General features: G+C 39.7%; 1 protein-coding gene across 1 annotated transcript in view; it reads right to left on the bottom strand.

The window, feature by feature from the left end:
- Nucleotides 1-3,570: 3,570 nt before the first annotated feature.
- Nucleotides 3,571-25,305, bottom strand: part of LOC145988824 (carbohydrate sulfotransferase 4-like) — a 35,106-nt gene continuing 13,371 nt past the window's right edge. The window contains exon 2 of the mRNA XM_083124035.1: nucleotides 3,571-5,603. Within this exon, the coding sequence (XP_082980161.1) occupies nucleotides 4,408-5,603 (1,196 nt within the window). The 3' untranslated portion in view covers nucleotides 3,571-4,407. The remainder of the gene's footprint in view (nucleotides 5,604-25,305) is intronic.

Raw genomic sequence — 25,305 nt, 5'->3', positions numbered from 1 at the left:
ATATTGTTTAACTAATCAACAACGCATGTTCACATCACAATTGCCCCATCACAACTGCATAAAATGAACTTAAGACGTAAGTCATCCGAGCACAATTTAGTTGCATTTAGCAAAATTTAAGAGTTTAATCATCATACTTTTCCTGATTGGGAGGTTGGCAACGCTGGACACACGGTACAATCTGGGCTTCACGATTCACATCTGTTTCTTGTCCAGCGCGGTATATCCAACGAGGGGAAGGGGAAGGTGAGGGTAGAATGGCAAAGACAACTTGTTCCGAGGGCGAAAAAAATGTTTCTATTCCAGTGTTCTGCATTTTCGTTAGTTTCTCGATTTACTCCTGTTGCGTTGTTGTTTTTTTGTTATATTTTATCTTGTTATTTTCTTTTCGCTCATTTATTTTTTTATTGTTCTTTGATTGATTTTTTTTACTTCGCTTTTTGTGCCACTTTTGGCTAATTTGCGAAGACGGGGAAGAATATTGATATGATGAAATTGACCAGAAATACCCATGCGCAGGCCGAGATTCGAACCCAGGACCCCTAACGTCGTAGTGCGATGTGTTAACCACTCCACCACGGGGGCCGGCTTTCATTGTTGTGAGCGTGAAGGGAGAGAGCGGAATAATGACTTATATTACTCTGAAATGTTACAAAATCAAGCAAAAAGTCTATTACCGGGCATAGAAAGAAAGAAGAGGCATCAGAACATTGAGGACTGCCACTCGAATGACATCTAAAGCATCAATTTACAATTAAATCAAGAAATACGATTTACGAGTTAGCACACATGAAGAGTTACTATTCAGGTTCGTTGATAGATGCAAGAATATGTTGTTACATTTTCAAAAATAACTTTAAAGGTTATATTTTTTTATTTAAAAAAAGTCATACCCATAACAACACGAACTCACACGTCTGTGCCTACCCTTCCAGCGACACCACGCTTTGCCACTGGGTGACTATCTGTAGATGATATGTCACCCATGGATCGCTTTTACTTCCTGTATGTTCAAATATTCCAACCAATAAAACATTACAGAAAAAAAAACCAAGAGTCTCACTTTCATTTGGGCAACCCTTATATTTCTAAAAATTGAACAAGCTTGTAAAAAGAATGCAAGCTCGCAATTGCAGAACTGCAGTTGTCAAAATTATGGGCTCGTAAGTCAAATGTCTCTCACCATTCAAATCCTAGAGCAGATTTGCTTTCTGGGCACATTATTGCTAAATGCATGTGGAAAGACGAAGATTCTAATTAAATTTCCGATTGAAGAATTTGGTTAAAAACTGGAAAAGATCATGAAGTGAATGTTAAAATTTCTTCTTACAATTTGGCAAAGTTGTCTCTCTCATATTGTCAAACGTGCAGCAAGTGTATCGCTCAATATAAATAGACTGACTCAAACGCAAATCCGCTAAAACATATGGAACCTTAGCTAGCAACTTAGGATAGAGTATCATTACCACACAGTTGGAGATCAGAAGTAAGATTGCGAAATGAAGCAATAACGTGAGATGTTCTTTCAAACCTTACATAATATCATGGTTCGCTCCTGTCCAACCAACAGTACGACAGGCGCGATTGACGGGGAATTCAAAAACTATCCAGGATTCGACATTTGAAAACAATACTGAATTAAAAGCAATATATTTATAATGGATGATATTCAACTTGTCATCGCGCAGTGTACTCTGGGAAGAAATCGGTCAAACACATTGCGTATGAGAGGCCTTTCTACAGCGAGAAAATTTAGATTTAACCACTTTACACACTTTTCACGGTATTGGTAGGGCTTCGGGAAAGGTAAAGAGTACACTACACGTTCTTCAATATGATCACGATAACCATCCCTTGATCACTTCAGCAAAGACCATACCCATGTTTTTCAACGCAGGATCTGACCTGCTTGCCCAAAATATCGCGCAATGAATTGTGGGAAAGGTTGTTCCCTGAATATCATCCATTGTTAGATTCTCTTAGGGCTGTCACTTGTTTTATTGTATTCTTTATAACATTGCTCGTTGTTCTTATTAATTGAAAAGTCTATTTATTGTTTAATTGAAAACTGTCTTACTTTTGATCGCCATTTTCTTTATGTTAAAGTGTAGGCAGCAGCAAATTGCTAATTAAACATGGATTTGAGTGTTCTTCCATAGCGTAACATTATGTTTTTGGGTTCGGTTTGTGATCATATTTCAGTTGTTACTCCAGATATGTAAAACAAAATTGACCTAAAATTACTTCAGCTATGTATTATGGTGTAAGTGTATTTGCTGAGCATGTACCTAAAATCACTGTTATTTCAGAAAATTGTGTTGTGTATAGAGCACGTGTTAAAATAGCGTTTTTATATTTTTCTAAAAAATAAATGGTGTTTCAGTAACAAACAAAACTGGTGTGATTTGTTTAGGTTAAAAAAAATGAGAAATGAGGTATAACTCATTCTAAAATATTATTATTATTTGGCATTTATCTATGGACATAGCATACGCAAAAAAATACTTGTAATCAAAATTTCAAAGCGAAAAGTATGTAAATGTAAAAATATGCAGAATGATACCATGTAAGTTGAATATTACCGCTTTACTGAGTCCTCTACTTGTCCCGTTACATGGTTTTAACAGAGAGTACGTAAAATAATATTTTTTTTTTTTTTTTTTGACTTTCCGATACACTTTATCATGTTCATAACTTAGATAGTTGTGACATAATCTTATACCGGTTCCATTTTCTTATGAATAAACAGTGCAAGAGCAACTCTCTCTCTCGTTTATCCGATTTCCGGTTTTTGTGTTCTACTCGCTCGCAAAGATAATGGTGGGCAAATTATCCATCACTATGTTCATTGATTTGTTTTCCACAGTGTGAGTTCGCCGACCTCCGTGGCGGAGTGGTTAGTACTGCGCGCTACGATGCAGGAGTCCCGGATTCGAAATCCGACCTGGACGTGGGTGTTTTCTGTGAGTGTCCCTTCCTCAATCTCATTATCCTCATCCTCGCGATTAGCCAAAAATGGCAAAAAAGCGATGAAAAATAAACCAACTCAATCAGTCAATCACAGCGTGAGTTCAAGAAATGAAATATAAACGTCGATAAGCAAAGGACAACATCTACTCCAAGATTAGCATAATTCCATTTCTTAACACAACGTAGAAAGTTGGAAGAAAGGAACGAAAATAGCTGTGGACAATTTGCCGCCTCCACTCTATTTTTAGATTTTGGGTGGGTGGAGGGGAGGGGGCTTGTCTTCGTAACAAGTCTTCTTCACATTCGGAATCCCACTTGGATGAGCACTCAAATTTTTCACAAGAAACAATTTCGTGACTTCAATAGTTCTATATATCGATTTTCTTCGATTTTGACCTTTTGCTGTTCTTGTTGTTGCATTTCATGTAGAAGACTTTCAATTGATTGATTGGGGTTATTTTCATCTTGCTTTTCGCCACTTTTGGCAGATATCATCACTCATCCTCATCTTCACGATTAGCCAAAAGTGGCAGAAAAGCGAACTAAAATATTCAAATCGATGCATACGCATGCAAGAAATACAAGTTTATAACTGTGATGTAATTTTAGTTCGTGTTTATTGCTTGTGAATACGCTTACATGTAACCAGATAATCAATATGCATTGTATTGTTATACATTTTAAACAGAGATTCTAACGAGATAGGTTGCAGCTTAAATGTACCACTTCTGATAATTCTGATAATGAAGTTACTTGGTATGTGTGGCAAATGGTTAAAACAAACATATAAATGATTGATTTTCTGGCTGATTTCAGTTATTACAGAAATGGCTTTCTCATGTACAACTTTAGTAATCTGTTCTAGAGATTATCGGGTATCCGTTTTTTTTACATCAAACCCTTCTTCAATTGTCTTTATGCATATTACAAGTAGATTTTGAGATTCCTGACTAGATGAAAGCATCACGTTGTCAATGGTTAGCTGGATTCACGGGAGGGGGTGCTCCCACCCTAGACATGGGTATAATAATGTGTGAAATGGCTGACAACCAAAGTCTTATGCATGTGCTCTTCAATTCTTTTAGAGAGGAGGAAAGAAAATAAGAAGAAAATGAAAATAAAGTAAAATGGAGCTGAGGGAAGAAAGAGAATGACAGAGGTATAGTAGAGAGAAAATAGAAGGAGGGAGTGAAAACAGGTGTAGGAACAGTATCAGCATGTCATTTCACCGTGATACAATAACAATTAGACCACGGAAGTTCCCAAATAAGTGTTCTACCAGAATAAATTTCTCCCCTCCCAAGCATCTTTCCTGGATCCACCACTGCTTGAATATAGCAGTGAGAAGGGATGGTGAGGTTGCTGGCATCATTCAGTTTAAGCTATGTTTATCAAGCTTGTTCAGCAATTCGATGTTTCGAGCACAAGTTGTATCATTCACCTATTCTCATATTCACTCAGACGCGTGAAGTTGAACTCAAGCACAGAATCTAAACTTAATTCGCTCTCGTTTCGGTATGTTCGGTATCCATAATAGTCTAAGACGCGGTAGCACTTACGCTGAATGTCACTTATTTGTTCGAAAGTCAAGTCTTTCTTCCACAATTCCACCCTCGTGTTTGACACTCTGTAAGTTGTCCAAGCCTGGTCCACGTTCTTTTGCGTATGCTTGTCCAGGTAGTGTTGAGTTCGTGGCGTGTACAAGAGGCCAAGATTATGGAAGAGCTTCCGAGTCATATTGTAAGGATCCCTGGCCAAATCCTCGTATCGCACCACGGTAAACTTCCCAGGATACTGCTCCGAAAGAACTTCAGCTTTGGCGTTATTGTCCTCCAAAATGGAGCACAGGTATTCCGATGATTTGCAAACGTCACTCGTGCACCACTGCATTTTGATTCTGGAATTCATTATCCCGCGAGGGTCCCTGACTAGCAACACCACGCTTAACTTATCAGCGAGCTCGGGGTCATCCCAGAGTTGTTCTACATGCTCTAACTTCACTCTTACCAACTTCATCAACTGATATGGGAAGATGGAGCACGCTTTGGTGAGGAAGAAGGGGTCGTAGCAGAGTTCCGAGTTCCACATAGTGTCGCAGTAGTACCAGAGCCTCTGATTCCTCTTCATAACTTCAGAGATCTTCCTGGCAGCGTTGAGGTACCTATCCAAAGGCGAATAGTGACACTTGAGAAGATTGCTCACAACCTCCATGGCTTGATCGGGGAAGGAATCCAGCAGAGTTTCTTCATCCGAGAGATAGATGAGAGGCTCGTAGTGGTAGAACATACCTGGGTGTGAGGCTAGGATCTCACTGATGAACGTCGAACCACTCCTCCAAGTCGTTATCAGCAAGATCAACTTCCGTTTCGGGAGGGTTGGTCGTTCGAAGCTCGAGAATTTCAGCTCTTCCTGCTCGATCTCCAAGTCTTGATGCATCTTTTCCAGAACTTTCTTGTGCATTTCTCCACCTGGTGCAAATCTTTTATCCTGAAGCATTGGCAACAGTTCCACTGAGCCTTCTGTACTTAACGTAACGTTAAGTCTAAGTGGGATAGTTGTAGTGGTCACTGTAGTTAAGATTCCACGCAATTCTTCATTTATCTTGACTGTAGGATCCACAGAGTGCTTTGTCCCTGGAAGAAGATAAAGAATAATCAGAAAGCTGAAATCAAAGTTAATTTATATTTAGTCATGTTTATTTAGATAAATCATTCTCAGGACTATTCAATCGATCTACATTGCTACATATACGTGAAAAAATATTGCTATTTCATCCGCTCACCTCATGTACATTCGCAATTTAGTCAGACTGGTTGCATAATATTACGCGTTTGCGGTTTTTACGATAATACACTAGACTACACATATTCGCCGTTGCAAAATTTGCCATGAAGGAGTATAGTTTCCAGGAGATCAAACAAACACCCCACATCTCAGACCCTGCCCTTAGCGACTATCTTTTTTTCCACACTCAAATACGACCTTCTGGGAAATGAATTTATAAGTGAAGAGTTAAGAATGCATTTTGGGAGCACTTTGCAGACAAATGTGATAACTATTTTTACAAAGATATTTCAAGTGTTAACACAAAGAACAATGCTTGTGGTTTTATGGAATAATAAAATTCAAATTCAAGTTATGCATTGAAACTAGTTTTAAGCATGGAACACGAAAACCTAGACGGTTTCAAAGAACTAGACTGTGTGACTGGAAACGACGAGAAGTTATTTGTGCCTAACCCGAATGTCAGATAAGTGACAATCGATAAGAGGCAGTGAGGTCTTTAAGTACCTTTCTGTAAGTTCAATCGTTTTGGCGTGACTTGTAAACTCCTTGAACCTAAAAAGGGTTGTTTTTATCACACGTTCATGGCCAACTCAAAGAACTGATTGGTTGTCAAGGTCATCGCCTTGAATGAATGCGGATGGCGCGGATGCTATTCGAACTGAGGACAGGGGACTTGGTTGACCATTAAAAGTCCTATCTAATAAAAGTATAAATACAAATCTTTTGATTGATAGATTGAGATGGTGTTTTAAGTCAACTTTGGGCACAGTAAGGCTAATCGAGATTGGACCTACAGTTTCAAGTGGGATCCGAATCACTACGTGCCTCCACCGGGTATCGAACCCGGGACCACTTGATTACAAGGCGACGACGCTATCACTACGCCATCGGAAGCCCAAATATAAATATTGTGTCATTACTGTAGCATTATCAACAAAGTGTATTATTTAAGGTATAGTTAAGAGGCGCTGACCATTTTCAACTAAAAATACATTTTCGTATACAATATCATTGCTGAAAACTATTGAGGAATAGAAAAAATATGGTAGTACATATATTCTCAGAAGGGAGAAAGTTTTATTTCCCTGTGCATGAACGATTACGAATTTAGATTGATTGATTGATTGATTTGGTGTTTTAAGTACACTTTATGCACAGTAAGACTAATCGGGACTGGACCTACAATTTAAAGTGGGATCCGAACCACTATGTGCCTCCACCGTGTATCGAACCCGGGACCCCTTGATTACAAGGCGACGACGCTACCACTGTGCCATCGGGGAGGCTAGAAATTTAGAGCCTGATAGGAATATATAGACTGAGAAATCCCCTGACCCCGTCACCCACTTTCCATGATGTCAATTTCCCCAATGGCGCAGTGGTAGCGTCGTCGACTTGTAATCAAGGGGTCCCGGGTTCGATACACGGTGGAGGCACATAGTGGTTCGGATCCCACTTTAAACTGTAGGTCCAGTCCCGATTAGTCTTACTGTGCATAAAGTGTACTTAGAACACCAAATCAACCAACCTTGATGTCAATTGATTGATTGATTGATTTGGTTTATTTTACTTCGCTTTTCTGCCACTTTTGGCTAATCGCGAGATGTGGAGGAGTGATGATATGATATAATTGATGAAGTGACGCTTACAAAAGACACCCATTCTCAAGCCGCGTTTCGAAGCCGGGACCCCTGGCGACGTAGCGCGCTGTGCTAACCACCCAGCCACAGAGACAGGCTCCTTCAGTTCGAATGCCGATGCCTCAACAGACACACGACTTGTTTATATACCCTTAATCACAGTTGGGATATAAGAGATAGTTCCTATGCTATAGATTTGTCTGAAAGGATCGAGTATCTGGACCCTTCACACCAGATTCCCAATCTTCCAATAATATATTTGTGTTTATTCCGAAAATAATGAAGGCAAGCTGTTTGTGTTTCACCGGTCCGTCAACCCAGTCCCCTTGAAAACAGACATTTATTTATTTACGAGTATTCCTTGTTTCTAATGGCATAGTTAACAGTAGTATCGGAATACGCCAAGGCCTGCCCTCGGGCGATTAATATTCGCAATTTAATTTGCACGTACTTAGAACTAATTTGCAGGGGTTTTAATTAATTCGCATGTACTTAGAATTTATTTGCAAATACTTAGAATACTTTACATTTATGTATTTGTTTGTTTATAACTTTTTATGAATATATAATTATTTATTTTATGAAAAATATGTATATAGAAGGTAATTAGAGGTACTAAACGCTATGCATATGGTTTTATATTCATTACTGCAAAGTATGTAATGTATAAATCGATAATAATTAATGTTTATAGTATTGAAAATAAGAGTTTATGGTTTATGAACCGCTATGAACGGTGGTAATGGGTGTAGGTACAGGTCCAATTACGATTGGGGACGGTCCCGGTACTCGAACCCGCGATATGTAACGGTAATAAATATAGTGCACTATGTAATAATGTTATATGGCATGTAATATATTGAGCGGAGACGAACTATGTATAACGTGTGAGCTGAGTCTGATGCCAGACAGACAAGGGTGAACTCCGCGCAGGTAGAGGAGAAAGGAATTTGGGGAGTGTGCGTTCAAGGTCAAATGACGTCAGAACGTCAGAACAAAGGAAGAACCTGATTCACCAATGAGAGAACGCGTCGGTAGATTTTCAGAACCGGTTTTTCCAAGGTTAACCAGTACGCAATAACAGGGGAAAGATATGCAATACTGTAGGGCAGGGGAGGGATTCAACCAGACAACAAGGGATGTCTGGAATGCGCAGCAAGGGTCAAATCTCTGAAGCTATGCGTCGCTTGTAGAACTGGTTTCCGCCGCCAATTAATATTCCGCTCAGGGTTGCCCCAAGGCACAGGCCGCTTTAGCGCAGGTTTTTTTTATCTGTACTATGAAGAAGGGAGAGCTATCAGGGACGGGGCCTATAGTTTTCACCATTTGCTTTTATCACGGGGTAACGAACCTAGGACCCTTTGATTATTGATTTAGGTAGTAAATGTATGTTACTGTGTGCTATTTAACTTAATTTTGAGTTTATTTTTTACCAAACTTTGACTTTATGTCAAACATTTTCACAGCTTATCCTTATTTTTACAAAATAACACTATTTATACTATTCAGGCAACATTTTGTATTAAATCTTGGACTTACAAAGACAATTTTTCAACTTTTAACTTATTATTTTACAACTTGATATTAATTTTTTACAAAAATAACACTATTTGTACTATTCAGGAAAGACTTTTAGTTACATTTTCGACACACTAAGTGTGTGTTCTCAACTTCTATCTGTTTATTAGGCTTATTATTACTCAAATAACACAATTTCAGCTGTTCAGGCAACATTTTTTATTAAATTTTGGACTCACAAAAAGACATTTTCTAAACTTTTAACTTATTATTTTACAACTTTATGTTAATTTTTTACCAAAATAACACTATTTATACTATTCAGGCAACATTTTTTATTAAATTTTGGACTCACAAAGATATTTTTTCAACTTTTAACTAATTATTTTACAACTTTATGTTAATTTTTACCAAAATAACACTATTTATACTATTCAGGCAACATTTTTTATTAAATTTTGGACTCACAAAGATATTTTTACAACTTTTTAACTTATTATTTTAAAATTTTATACCTATTTTTACCTAAATAAGACTATTTATACTATTCAGGAAAGAGTTTTAGGTATATTTTCGACACACAAAGTGTGTGTTCTCAACTTTTATCTGTTTATTTCACAAGTTTATTCTAATATTTACTCAAATAACACGATTTGAACGTGTTTTTTATTACATTTTGGACACACACACACACACACTTACACACACACAGACACACACACACACACACACACACACACAGAGAGAGAGAGAGAGAGAGAGAGAGAGAGAGAGATTTTTTTCCAAGTTTACAGGATTATTCTCCACGTTTACTCAAATAACACAATTCAAATGTGTTTTGAATTAAATTTTGTACACACGAAGTGTGTTTCGTCAAGTTTTACCCTTTATTTTTCAATTTTATGCTTATTTTACCAAAGTAAAACCTCTTAGTCTATTCAAGAAAGAGTTGTCAATTATATTTTGGATGCAAAAGTATGTTTTGGCAAGTTCTACCCTTTTATTTTACAAGTTTAGGCTTATTATTACTCAAATAACAACGAAAGTTTGTTTGTTTTAGAGTTTGCTGAGTATTTTGTTACTGTTGTACTAGGTAAAAGTTTTCTAAATATACCAGATAGGGCTCTGTATATTTTTGTTTTTGCTATTTTGGAGATGATGCGATGAGATCAGCACCACTCTTCATCTGCTTTTTTATTTTATGTACCCTAATATTATTTTGAGGCTTAGTGAATTCTAGAGCCTATTTATGCAGGAGAGAGGGCTTGAAAATTTTGATCTCAGATAACCCACAACTATTTGTCAGAGTATTTTAAAGGATATTTTATACTTATTATGGGCCACTAGAATATCTAAGCTTGCTTAATTTTAATGCCTGTAACGCTGTTATTGTATTTCTAGCTAAGGCTTACTGGATAAAGTACACGAAATGTTTAACATTTCGACTATTTGCCAAATTTTTTGTGTAACGAAAATTATTGTGTGTCTATAAAGACTGAAATCCTTTTACCGAGGGGTCCACAACTGGACGCTTACCAACATTTTTTCTTTTCTTTTTTAAATATAACCATTTATCAATATATTGACAATTCACAGGACAAGACGAAGTTCACACACGACTGACTATATGAACCATAGGTCCACTTGCTAAACTTTTTTCTATGCTAGAAGAATAATTTAGCCTTATAGCCTTTTTCAAGGTATTTTTGAAGTATTACTGGTGTTTGGGTGCATCAACACTTGGGTTATTTCCATTTGGTTTATTATACGAGGCTACAATCACTAGCTGAACACTGAAATCCTCAGATTGAAACTTAAAGCTTAGGCTGTAACTAGGGACTTAGTATGTATATCGACAATTTATAGGACAACACGAACCTTACAAAGGATTGTAGGTGACGTAGGACCAGACGCCAGAGCTTTGTTAATCTGCAAGAAGCACTTACAGCTAATATTACGAGGAAATGAGGTTGATTTTTACTGTTTCACAAGAATGCTATCTTTTATACACCCAATATTTGCTTTTTCAAGTAACTACATGTGCCAGAAGCACTTACAGGCCAACTCTAACTAGACTTCGACTTATTTTATATCAGGTGCTAAATTTATAAAGAACTATGATTGTGTATATTTCTGAGGAAGTACGCAAAAGCAGATTACCCGATTAAAGTATCTGAAAAACAGATTTTTCTATGTAAGTATATTTTAATGACTGGATTATTTAACAGATCAAACAGGAAGACTGCAAAATTCGTTAAATGTAGTTCTATCGTATAGGTGGTTTCAGAGATATGAAAAGAACAAATATAAGATTTCGCTTTTTTTGCTTCTGAGGCTAATCGCGACGCTAAGGGTAAATGGGGAGGAAACGTAACGGAGGAGAAACAGTCCCAAAAGTTATGGGCTGCATGTAAGTTAATACCACAGAGATATTACAGTAGGTGTAGGTTCTACCACCAGAACATTTCTATCATAATTATACTGGTTATGCTGTACTGTTAGCTAAAGATGCTGATATTTGAGAAACTTAAAAGCTTATTTGCAAAATTTTAGATAAATAATAATCTGTTAGACTGTAAACATATTTTATATCCATTCTGCAAAAGATCCGATGACAAAATTTAAAAATTGTTATCGCCCAGACAGAGACTCGAACCCTGGACAGATAGGTTAAAAGCCTAACGCTATACCAACTAAGCTATCTGGTCACAAGGTATTCTTTTCTTGAAAAGTTAGTTATGTTAAGAAATATATTGAAACACTTGAGAACACTCTTGGTCTGGTTCGACAGAGAAGAAGACAACATTTCCAAATTTTTACAGACTGGGTGTATTTTTCCACTATAGAGGCCTTCACTAATTCGAAACGCTAAAGTTCAGCTAGCTTCCAAAATTGAGGTAAAGATTGTGTTTGGCGAGATTAACAAGTTACAATTATATCCAGCTAAAACTCTCAGATTTACTGTACTAGCCAAGTTTTAGTAACATTTTCTTCACTTTAGTACAAATACCAAAGAAATAGGTATATTTTATTTATAATTTGACAAAATGTACTAGTATTTAATTCACAAAGTTAGGTAAAAAGCAGTATTTAAAAAAATATTGTTACTGCCTTCAAACTTTATGTTATTTAGCCACTAACAACTGGTTTACACTGTTTGGCATCCTTTAAATAGGAAAAGAAGGAATTATTTGTTTAGTTTTTTTACTACTTTATATTTATTTAAGAAAACAATTCTACAGTTTAACTTAATTTTAACAAATTGTTACTAATTTATATATCAAAGTTATGTTATTTAGAGTTTATGAAGGCGTATAAAGTTAATATTTGTACTTATCAGTTCAACTAACAATTATATTTTACACACAAAAGATAATGTTTACAGTTAAATTACTTGAATCAGAGAATAATATTTTACAGTAATTGATTCATTCAGCACTAGTCAGTGCTTTTATGCATCAGAAAGTTTTCTTAATTTTCTATTACGCATGCTATTTTGGGCTATTCTTAAAATGTATTTCTAGGGCAAACTAGTTTAATTTTCTGCTTATAATGCAAAGTTGACAGTTTTCGCACAATGCATTGTACATTTGTTATATTCTCTACTTACAATCCAAATATTATGCTTATTTAATGTATAACTAACTAACTCTCTAGCCTTCTTAAACCCGAATGTTCATGGCTGCAGCAACTCATGCCTTTCATCTGTCCCTGTCCTGAGCAAGATCTATATACTTCTTTCCTTCCCTACCAATTTCCTTTAGGTACATCTCTACATTATCCCTCCATCTTTGTTTTGGTCTTCCTATTGGTCTTTTACCATCAGGTTTCCCAACAAGAATCCTGTATACTCTTCTTTCCTCTCCCATTCGTACCACATGATCTACACACCTAAGTCTTTTTGATTTAATCATTCTAATACTATCTGGACATGAATACAAATTATGTACTTCTAAATTATGTAACCTTCTCCACTCATCTGTCTCCTCATCTGTTTTAGGCCCAAGTATTTTCCTAAGGATTTTATTTTCAAATATTCTCAATTTATGTTCCTTTTTCAATGTAAGGGACCAAGTTTATTTACTGTATTTAACTTTTATTTTTTTGTAATTAACAAAAATTAAAAGCTTATACTGTAGTTATTATATCTTTTTCTATCAGCTTATTTTGAAATTAATATTATTAGATATAGTCTTTGATTTATAACTATATTGCTTTTTTTATCAATTTATATAAGAGTACACACAGACAAAAGTAGTGTATATTGGCCGGTTCTACGCAATACTTAGTAGGTATGCCTTTTTTTTATCAATCGAATATAAGTTTTTGACATATTTTGACAATTTTTTGTCGATGTTTTAGCGTTTAGCGATGTTTTAGTACAAATTTTTACTATACTCATTTTTTTTCCACTCATACTTGGTAGGTATATTATGATCTTACGTGATACAACTTAACCTATCCTTTTTTTTTTACGATTATTTAATTTTTTTTACGATCCTAAGTGATATAACTTAACCTATCATTTTTTTTATTTATGCACTGTTTGAACGTCATTATTTGAGGATCATATTTTGTAGGTATTTTTTTTTTTATCAATCGAATATAAGTTTTTGACATATTTTGACAATTTTTTGTCGATGTTTTAGCGTTTAGCGATGTTTTAGTACAAATTTTCACTGCACTCATTTTTTCCACTCATACTTGGTAGGTATATCACGATCTTACGTGATACAACTTAACCTATCTTTTTTTTTTACGATTTTTTTAATTTTTTTTACGATCCTAAGTGATATAACTTAACCTATCATTTTTTTATTTACGCACCGAACTAACCTACAAGGGACTCTGTTTGTTTTAATATTTTAGTATTATAAGGTTTTCACAAATTTTATATAACCTAAAATGTGTTGGATGTTGATTTTTAGTATGTGGCAATTTTTTATGAATTTTAAAACTGTTCCGTCACCCTCTCGTTCTTCACGTCGTGGACGACTGACTTCTCTGCAATCAGGATGACGCTGCATAGAGTATCGGCAGGCAGCGCGTCGTGGAACTCGCAGACGACCTTGATGTTGGTGCGATCGTTGACCACCACCTGCCTTCTCTTAGATGTGTTGATGACGGTCATGGGTCTCCGTGCTTTGAATTCGCTGGGCGTGTAATACATGTCCACGCTTCCCTCGGTCACGCGTTTGTAAGCCGTGTAAGCTTCGTAAAGTTTGAGGTAATCGTTTTTGGTCATGTCGAGGTTGTAATTCTCGCGCGGGAACACTTCGTTCCTACCGTTCTTCAGATAAACGTTTTTGATTTTGCAGTCGTCGAACTGGCCGGAATTTTTTTCCTGATCGTTATCGCGTCCGGTCTGAAAAAGCACTACGACGAAATCTGGCATGTCGAACTGTATGTTGTTGAACTGCGTCGTCACGTCGAATTCCATGTGACTTCCCGACGCCATTTTCTGTACGCACTGGTAACCGTGAAAGTGAATCGGCACCTGCGGACTTTTCAAGATCTCCGCTTTGTACTTGAGGGCGTAGTTTGTTTCGTATTCCACCACAGGCATTCTCAATTCCATGCTCCGGATGACGCACTTTGCTGCTTCGGGTAAAGTGTTGGCTATCGGCGTGGTGCCGTCCGGACCCAAAGTAGCGTATCGCATCAGTGCGTCGTTGTCGTTGGCCGCTCTTCGAAACGTGATCCTCAGTCCCCCCTTCCACATGATCTCCTTGTAGTCCGAGAAGAAACCAGGCAGCAGACGCATGGGAAAGAGCACCGTGTGACTTCTCGTCGATATTTTGGTCCCGGCTTCGAATCCCCCGGCCTGGTAGTACGCTGCGCCCGTTTTGGATAATTTCAACGTTCCCACCGCCGTCGACGTGATGCCTGGATAATCTATTCTGTCGATGACGGTGTTGTGTTTCCTCACCTCCACCTGCGAAAACAGGTGAGGCACGAAGTTGTCCACGAGTATCAAGTTTGCTGCTGCAGGAAACGCGTCTCCGCTTTCCCTCTTCACCACGTCGAATTGAAGGTAGAGGTCCGCTCTGTGAGGATGAACGAACCCATCGCCTACGTCCACGTCGTATTCGATCTCCCTGTTCGCTTCGTTCAGATTGGCGAACGTGCGACGGTTGGGAGGGAAAGATTGCAATTCGTAACTTTCGATTTGCTCCATTTTACATGTATGGTTATTTATTATATGTTGATCTCCACGATGGCCGTCGTAGTGGCACCTGCGAAATCCACCACGTCTCCTTTCTCGTTCGTCACCACCAACTCTATGTCGTCTATGCGGTTGCAACATACTGGAAAATAGATCGGCGAAGAGGGTGTGTAGATGATCGGTTCCATGAACTCGGAACTTGGTTTGAAAGTGGCTATGATTCCCGTCTGCTTGTGACTTCCTAACAATCCGTCCGAAGATTTCGTGATCATACCTTCGGCCACGTTACAGTGTACGTTCAGAGTCTCTATGGCCAAGAATTTAGGAATGTTGGTTGCTACGTGCTTGATGCCAGCTTCGAGTTTGGTGTCGTTCTCGAAACCTAAAAGTTCTCCCATGGTGCCCAGGTCCACGGTCTCCGTCGCGGATAGGATTTCCACTCTGTGCGTGACCGAATTTTGAGAAAGGTATGTGCCTTTGGGTAATTGAGCTTGCAAAGTGGAAAGATTGTATTGTCCTGGCGTGACGACGATGTGTTCGCTTCCGACGCTAATTTTGTTGTTGTGCTGCGTGACGTTAGGTATGAGGTACATGCTGTAGAATGCACGCAGAGCCACGGATTTAGGATAGACGATGTCGTCGTGCAGCGTGAGTTTTAAGATCGATGATTCGCTCGTGAGATGGAACACGCCCATCCTAGTGATGCTGTTTGAGGTTCCACAATGCTTTCTGGAAATCCTCGATCGTAGGGTTATTTATTTTAGAGAGAAACGCGAGCACGGAGAGGCAGAGATGACCGCAGTTCACGTCTCCGAAATTTTGAATGCGTTCGTCGTTGTAGTATATAGAGGTTTTGTTCGTTTTCAGATAATGAATTAAATTTGTAGGTGGAACACCTCCGAAAGAATCGAAAACGAATGCTTTATCATTGTCGTTTTTGTGGTAACATATCCAATGCGTGCCTGGATTTTCTTGACCGTCCAAATTGACTACTCCGCATTCTCTTCTTTTAACGCTTGAAGGTAACGAGTCGGACATGAAAACTCCTCTGAAGTGTTTGATTTGTAACGGTCCGATCAGAGATTCAATGTCTCGGTTGGTGAGTGCTTCTGTTTCTTTTTTTTAAACTTCTTCATCACGCCCTTCCCTCCTTTCTTCTCCATGGCCAGGTTGTGACGTTTCTGTTCTTCCAATTCCGCTTTGTTCTTCTTCGAGTCGATGACGGTTTTCGCGATGGCGGCACTTCCGCCGGCCAAACTCCCAACGGCCCCCAATGCTGCCAGGATGGCCGGGATGCTGAATATGAAACCTCCGATCTTTTGCTGTTTCCGCGAACGCTGCAATCTTTTCAATTGAGGTGTGCTGAGCAGCAATTTCATTCCATGTCCTTTCGACAAGCAAGAACGTTTCTTCTCGCGTTGTTTCTTGGTGAGTAACCCATCGAGGGCACCTAGATTTTTAAGATTGGAGTATGGTATCTGGTACACGACACCCTTGGGCTTCATGTTGATGCTCTATGTGTTATTTTCACGGTATGTTATTTATATATATATTCTGAGATTTTTTCTTGTGTAGTTTTTTTACGGTATGTTATTTATATACCCCACCCCAATTTTTGTTTTGTGTTCATGGCGATGGTGGTACCCAGTGCGGCGACCCGTTCACCCAGCGATGCGTCTCTGCTCACGAACCTTTCGAAAGCTGCATGTTCTAACTTTCTGTCTGCTTCGTGACGTGCGTCCAGATCCGTCTGCGTGGTGTTGTAGGCGATGTCGTGATCTTTGCATGCCGCGTCCAACGGATTCACACCCTTGTCTCCTCTCTCCAATCTTTTCTCGAGTTTGGTACCCGGTCCGCAGTACTGGTAGCCAGGTAAATGCATCTCGAAAGGTACTTGTTGATGATGTCGTTCACGAGTCCCTTTCCTTCGGCCACGTTCCAAAATTTCGGAGGCAGCGTGTTGATGATTTTGATCAGGTAACCTATGCCCTTGTCGTCGTTCACGATGAAGTTGGAAAGTTTCGTGCTGATCATGTCCACGATGCCAACCTTCTCGTTGTAGAAATTACGATTGCCTGCATTCTCTTCGCCGGCTATCACCAACAATCGGTCCACGAGTTTCCTAACGTCGTCCACCCAAACGAATTCTTTGGGTAACGTGTTGTAGCGTTTGACGCCGCTGCCTGTTTTGACCTGGTTCCAAATCGGTTTGATGAGATTCCTGTACTTCTCGCAGCTGCTCGATTTCACCCTATTCTGCGAGGCGTCGTTGTTCTGGTACAAGGCATCCGTCATGATCAGAATTTCCTTGTAACTTTGGTAATCTTCGTCGGTGTAATCTTTCGGCTGCTTTTTGGCAACGAGTTCCCACAGTCCCACCGTACCCGGATACCTGGTCCAACTATCCTTCTCGCCTAAATTGACTTTAATGTCATTGCCTTCGAAGGTCACCTTCGATTTCCCAATCTTCCACACCACACCGCCGCCTTCGCTGGTTTCCATGCTGGGATACAATCCGAACACTTCATCCTTGTCGAATTTCCCCGTACTCAGGTAGTCTCGTGCCAAAGGTCCCAACTCGATTTTATCCGAAGACGTGCTGCCTATGGCTCGACGTCGTGCCGGTGCATCCTTCAGTTCGAACGGTGTCGAAGGAATGCTCGAAATGGGCGTGGGTACGGCGTAACTTTTAGCTGCGAGCGGTACGAGTTCGTTGATCAAATTTTTATTTTGTTCCGTGACACTTTTAATTTCTTTACCTAGACCGCTGATGGCATCGATCACGGGTTGATCCTGACGTTTCTTCTCTTCGTAGAATCCGCGATTCTCGGATTTCCAACCTTTGAAGCGTTTCGCGAGGTATTTTCGCAACTTGAGATTTTCGTCTTCGATTTTTCGTTTCGTCATGACGTTATTTATACACGTCGTTTCTCTCAACGTTGCAACGTTTAGAAAGTCGTTGATTTTGTTTCTGTATTTTCCATCGTTGGGTTTCCTCGTCATGTCGATCGTCGCGAATCCGAAATCGTCACCGTTCCAGCAAGTAGAGCAGCAGCGTTCCGAAAATTGATTGTAGTTCATGTCTCCGCCTACGTAGTCATCGTACGCGTGCTTGAGGTTGGTGTGATCTTGACGAAACAAACATATGAAATTAGCGTTGTCGCGTACTAACTGTTTTGGAATTTTGGAAAACGTTTGAGCTAGGTAGAAGCAATCCATTCCTTTGTGACGACCTTGCGTGAAAAAGTTGCGAATTTCATTTTGATTTTCCAGGATGGCGTCGTCGAACACAACAACTGAATTTTCACGACAATCGTCGAGTGGTTTTATTTCCGAGGCGAACGTTGCAATGTCCAGACCATCGTACAGTTTCATCAGTTGCTGGTATTTGGATTGCTCCAAACTTTTCGAGAACACGTACAGGTGCCTGTTCTTCCAATCTAACCAATTCGGTGCGAGGAGAAAATTGTCCACGAGCAGTGTTGTTTTCCCACACCCCGAAGGACCTACGATCAGACAGAGGATGCTGTCGGGAAGCAACTTGCCGTTCTTTTTCTTCGTTTGACTTTCCGGATCCGGTAGACGCTTCACCACATTCCACGTACTCACAAGATCACTTCGTCCGCGTCGATCCAACTCTTTTCCGGAAGTCCCAGCCATTTGACAAACAGTTTGTCACCTTTCCTACGCAATACTTTCTCGATGAGGTACGTGTCGGGGTGTTTCGTTTTAGAGAGTTCCTCTTCGTAAAATCTTCCTTTCAAAATCTCGCCGCTACTATCTTTTATTATATACGTGTGTCGGTTTCCGGGTAAAACTCGAACCACCGTAAAGAGTTCCGTGCTCCAATTTTTTGTGAATCCCTTCTCGAAGGTGCGTTTGAATTTGCTGATCCTCACCTGGTCTCCAATTTTGTATTTAGCTTTTTTTGTCGTGGGTGTGTACTTTGGACAGTAAACTGTAGAAATTAAACGCTGCTCGTCAGACTTGGTAACGTCAACTGGCTTCATGCCTATCGTTCTGTGTACTGTATCATTATAGGTGTCGACGAGTTCCGGCAGGATGTCGACCCATTTGTAATTTCCCCGAAGCGTGAATCGTTTCCACATGTGTGTTTTCAAGGTTCGATTGAATCTTTCCACGATGCTGGCTTTGATGTGACTGAAGGTCGAATAATGTCGAACGTCATGTTTTTGAATAAATTTTTGGAATACAGCGTTATAAAATTCTTTACCGTTGTCCGTTTGCAGAAACCGTGGTCGTCTGCCACCGCTTTCGCGAAAAATTAATTTGAATGCTTCCGTGACGCATGTTCCCGTTTTGGCTTTCAAAGGTAGAGCCCATGCGAATTTCGAAAACGTGTCTATGACGGTGAGAAGGTACTTGTTGCCCTTGTTCAATTTATATATGTTTTTTAACTTGCCGCTACTCATCTCGACGAGGTCACTTTGCCAGAGGTCATCGATGCCCTTGGTTACCACAGCCAAACGTTCGTAGTTGCGGCGTGCAGGTTTATGCAATTCTTCGACGATGGCTTGCCTAGACATTTTTTTTTTAGAGATTACGTTTCAAGAGAAGCACAAGCGTGATGGGATTCAAAGAGGGTGGCACTTCGCTCGTGTTTTGAATGATCAGCTTATCGCCGGCACTCACGTCGAAAACGGTAAGATCTTCGTCTTCGTGTATTTCATATATGTTGCGCGTTTCGTTCCAACGTGCCAGAGGAATGTTTCCTGCTTTCTGGACACCACGATTCGATATCAAAGTCATGGTGGGAACGCTAGCTTTTCTACCGTGAGACCAGTACGAAAATTCGTTTATCTGAATCGTGCCATCGAGGAGAAACTTGTAGTACGGATGATAAGGATGCAACATGTACAGTTTGTTACCTTCGACGAACGTGGAGATTCTCTGTTGATTGGGTACGCTGTTGATTTCGATGGCTTGCAGAGAATGCAGTTTAGCGAATTTAGTGTCGACGCCGAGCAGATTACTGTGAACTTGTCCGAGTTTATTTTCGATGGGCAGCAAATGCTCGATTATGGCATCCGTTACGGCAGAAAACGACGGTTTGATTTTCACTTCCACGTTCAACTGCTTGTAGTTTTCGTTGAGTTCTTGCAACTTGGCACCGAAAGAGGCCAGCGTCGATTCCTGCGTGGATTCCAGCACTCCAACTTGATCTCTGATGTTGACGACAATGTTCTGAAGGTTCTCGACTTGATTCAATTTCGAGCTCTTCTCGGTAAGATCGTTCACGATCCTTCGCATCTCTGTAAACTGCGTGTGAAGGTCGGCGACGCTCTGCGAAGTGGGCAGCGTCGACACCAGCGAACTAATTTCGTCTCGAATCTGTTCCACGTTCGCCGTTTCCGTTTCTAGTCGTTTCAGCATTCGAGATATGTTTCTTTTCAAAGCGTGCAATTCTTTGGAGGTGGGGAGATTGGCCACCCTACTCTCGAGATCGCTCAATGAACTTTTGACGTCGTTCGAAACGGATAGTGCCGTCACCGCCGTTTTCAATTTTTCCAAATCTTCGCTCGAAGGCACGCTCGTCCGTAACGATTCCAAGTCACCCTGTATGTTGTCGAGTACGTGATGAAAATGAGCGAGATTCGTTTCGACGTTCAAATTTTCTAAATATTCGATCTTCGGCTGAACCGTGCTCAACGTGTCTTGAATGCTCGTCAACGCTCTTGCTTCAGCGTGAATATTTTTAATTTCTTCGTTGATCAATTCCAAGGACGCCTGAAGCGTAGCGATGGTGGTTTGAATGTGTTCGAAATCTTGATAGGTCTCCAATTGAATTTTTATGTTCGCGACGCTTTTACCGATGACCTGCAGTTCGTCCGACGATGGTAGGTTCGTCATTGTATCTTCCAAAGTCTGCAACTTGGATTTAATTTCTTCCAACGTGCTGGTGAATTCTTCTTGTAATTTGGAAACGACGACATGTAAGCGTTCTGCGTCTATATCGTTCACAACGGTTTGAAGTTCAGAGAAATTCTTTTCTATTGCGGAAGTTCGTTCTTCGATTTCGAGTTTCAATTTTTCCAAATCTTCATTTTTCGATTGAAATTGCTGTAATTTGGCCAAATCATTTTGAAGCGAATCCACGCTCAACTGTATATTTTGAACGTTGTCGTAAGAAGGTACGTCGACATAATTTTTTATCAGCGTCTTCAGTTCGGAATCGATTTTCAGAATGGGGTCGAGACATTGCGTTTGGAGCGTAGCGATTTCCGACTCTAAACTTTTGTTTAAGGTCTCCTGCAAAGCAATCAAATCGGTCCTCAACTTCTTAACTCGAATGTCCAACATGAGAATCTCTTCTGCGTGGTCTACACGCTTGGTGTTGCCGAAAATGTCGTTAGGCATTTTTGGTTAACGGTTATTTATAATAGGATAAACGATTCGTAATTCTACAAAGAGAGGAATAAGTTTGTCGTAATCTCCGAGGAGTTCCATGTAAAGATAATCTCCTGCAGACACATCGTACGTAATGTTAGAAAGCATCTTGTCGTGCTTGATTCGAAAAATGTTCTTGCCGGTAGAAATTTTGATTTCGCCTGCGTTTTCCGGATTCACGGTGATTTGAAGTTTCCCGTCGATCGGAATTTCGTAGAAATGTAAATTGTTATTAAAAACATAAAACATCTTGCCCACATCGTCATTCAGTTTCGTCCAAATGCTGTTGAGGTGAATGATCAACAGACCGTTGAGTTTAGGTAACACGGAAGGTAAGACTTCATGATCTGGTATGGTTTCCATAATGATCTGTTTTTTGAAACCGAACAAATTCATAGGCATGCTGGTTATTTATTCTCACAACGTTGCAACGTTTAGAAAGTCGTTGATTTTTTTTCTGTATTTTCCGTCGTTGGGTTTCCTCGTCATGTCGATCGTCGCGAATCCGAAATCGTCACTGTTCCAGCAAGAAGAGCAGCGTTCCGAAAATTGATTGATCAACAGACCGTTGAGTTTAGATAACATGGAAGGTAGAAATTCATGATCTGCCGTGCGGTGTACAGTCTCCATTGTTTGCTTTCGGAAACCAAAGAGATTTATTGTTCTTGCTAGTTATTTATTGTGTATGTGATAATTTGAGACAGTTAAAGTTTTTTTTATTTTAGTTATAGTTATTTAAGTTTATTTTTTTCTTTCATTTGCATTGCCTACAATTTTTACTAATTTCTAAACGATAGTGTCCCCAAGGCAACGTGTGGATTCCACAAGACAAAATACATCTTTTATCGTCATGCGGATCTAATGCTACTTTCCTAACTTTGTTTGTTGTAATCACGTGGTCTACACTTTGGATTCTTTGTTCTATACTTAGTATCGTCGATTGTGAGTAAAGGCAATCGATGTAATCGTGGAAGGTGAGTTTGTTCTCCACCGTATTCTTGCCCACACCTTTTGCTTTCTTCGTGACGCTACTCTCTGTTCTCATGGCATACATCTTCGAACGCAAACCCGCGAACTCGACAATAATATCACCGTTACATTCATCTTTCAGTTTACCTAGGACTTTTTTGTTGAGGGATGGAATTCCAAATCTGTTGGGTTGAGGATACGCAGAAGTATCGAAATACTCAAGCATGGAAGGATTTTTTATGTCTTCGTAGAGGTTAGGTGTTTGTATGCTGTAAATGAAGCTGTCTGTGTCCGTGTACAAAAGTGATATTTTATCATTGTAGAAGAGTTTCATGACGTCATAATGAAATTCGAACATGTAAAGTTTCGACAAGTCGAGAACCGTTGCGCCAACGTAAATTGGTTTTCTGAATTTCATCAATTTTATATCTAGATTGAAAAGTGCCAAATTCTCGTTGTAAATTTTTCTCGACTTGAATCTAGGATCGGCTATCCACTTCCGACATTTATTCTCATCGGAAATTAATTTCACGTCTACGTGCTTTCTAACATTCTCCATGGTCTTTCCGTACACCGTATTGTTCATTAATTTAAAGAAGTCCTTGTCTAAATCGGAAGTGGCAGCTGTTCTATGTTGTGTGTTAGTTTCTATGTAAGGTCTTAACCACGTGGAATGTTTAAACTTTAGTATTCTTCTAACATTTACTATCTGAACACCCTTCCCAATCAAAAACCGGAGATTCTTGTAGTGGACGACGTATCTCTGTTTAGGGTCCAATGTTAACAAAAGCTTGTCTTGAACCGAGTCGGGTGGACATTTGATTTCGGGAGTCGGAGGCAAATCCGAAAACGTGTCGTGCAGGTGGTCGGAGAATTGGAGATCTACCTCTGCGAAGAAACCACACTCGCTATCGTCGAAATGAATAATATCTATCGAAGTGGGATCTAATCATTCGAATCCCCCGTAAGGAAGTTTTTGAACCATGGCATGTCCGTAGAGATTATTAACGTCGGCGTAGAAGATGTAATTCGATGCTCGATTTGAATCGTAATCTTCTTTCATGTGTACGTTATTAGCTTTTGCATGTCTCTGTACGCATTGCACCATTCCACCTCGTATCCCTCTTTCGATAAATAGCAACATGTCAACGTCCGATATCAGTTCCAGCTTGACCTTTGTCTGGAATAACATTGCCGACCACGCTAATCCCGGTAGACTGTAGAAATACGCCGGATCTAATTTGTAAATATTCGTTGCCGTTTTCCTGAACGCTTGAAAAACATCCGCGAGTATCGTCACGTCTAATTTTAAGTATGCGTCGTGGTAGTCTCCGAGTGTCCTACATTCTAATTTCTCCCACATGAGTTGCGCGTGTTGGTATTCTTCGTCCGTGATTCCTTTCTCTCTGAGTCTGCTGTAAAATTCTCTTGGAAGTGGAAGAGCGTCGTCGTTAAATTTAGAACCATCACTAACATATTCGTAAGGATAAACCCCTTTACGTCTAACGAGTTCTATGTCTACGTTGGGAAAACTAGCTCTAGTTATTTTAAATTGATCGTCGGTGAGTTTGTTCGCTAAAGCATCCAGACTTGCAGAGAGAAATCTATACGAATCCAGGAAGCGCATCTCGATTGTATTTTTCGTTCCCGGAATCGACACTTGCTTGCTGAGACTAATGTAGCGTTCTTCATTCTCGGCCAAGACACCTATACGTTTCGGATCGTAGCCAAGATGTCTCACCAGGTGGTGAAAATCATATCCGCTTCCGTTGTGAAAAAATATGGGGATGAATTTAGGTTTCTGGATTTTAAGATTGCACGTGTTGCAAATTCCACCTATGTAGTTTCCGCTGAAATGATCGTGGTGGAATATTTTTTTGTTCTCATCAGTGAAACTTTGATCACATACCGGACACACCTCAGTGGAATTGTAATTTTGAAGTTCATTTTCAGTTAAAGGTGCCATCGGTTTTGATGTAAGCAGTACGCTACCAATTACCTCAACCTCCTCCACCATTTTTTCCAGGAAGTGTTCGATTACATTTGGCCCGCGGTATATATATGCTTCATTTATTTTATCACGTCGCACAACAACATAGCCGAAACTATTAGGTTGATGAAGCTGGTACGGCGTTGTGGAGGAAATTTCAGGATCCGGTTCGCAGTAGGAGAGTGGTTTCAGGAAAGACTCGAAATCTGCGACGATGATTGCGGGATGTTCCAACAATGCCTTGTGCATTTTGAATTCTTCGACTTCGTTGGTTTCGGGCATCAACATTCTAGCCGGTCTGTTGTTGCCGCAATAAATTTTATGTTCGACAAGTTTATCGATAGCAATTTGACGTCCGGTGTAATTTTGATAATCGAGTTGTTTTCGATCGTCGAACATGGTTAGACATCTCGGACAAACTTCGATGCAATGTTCATGCTTGGTTGTTTGGCTTCCTAGTAATCGAGACATTGAACGAATTAGCGTGTAATGATAGACATCCTCGTTGGAAATGAGAAGGAGATTTATTACACAAGCATCGTCATCGTCGATATCGCTTATCCTGACGGGATGCACGAGATATTTATCTGACGTGAAGGAATATACATTAATAGCGATGCGTTTTCCTGCACGATTTTCGAACTTTGTTATATCCGACAATGTCACCGGGTATTCAATGTCAGACATTACACTTTGAAAGTCGGTCTCGTATTGTTTGTAATTAGAAACCTGTTCTGGATGATTTGACCAATGAACAGGATGCAGTGCAGCCAATATACACCAAAGGAAACACTTTTTATCGCTGTTCTGTATATTTAACACAGCCCTCTTGTGTTGAATGTTCGGTGGAAGAGGAA

The sequence above is a fragment of the Lepisma saccharinum genome, chromosome 6 (assembly GCF_977018435.1).
Source record: "Lepisma saccharinum chromosome 6, izLepSacc3.1, whole genome shotgun sequence".
Classification (NCBI taxonomy): domain Eukaryota; kingdom Metazoa; phylum Arthropoda; class Insecta; order Zygentoma; family Lepismatidae; genus Lepisma; species Lepisma saccharinum.
This window is presented reverse-complemented; position numbering and strand designations above follow the sequence as displayed.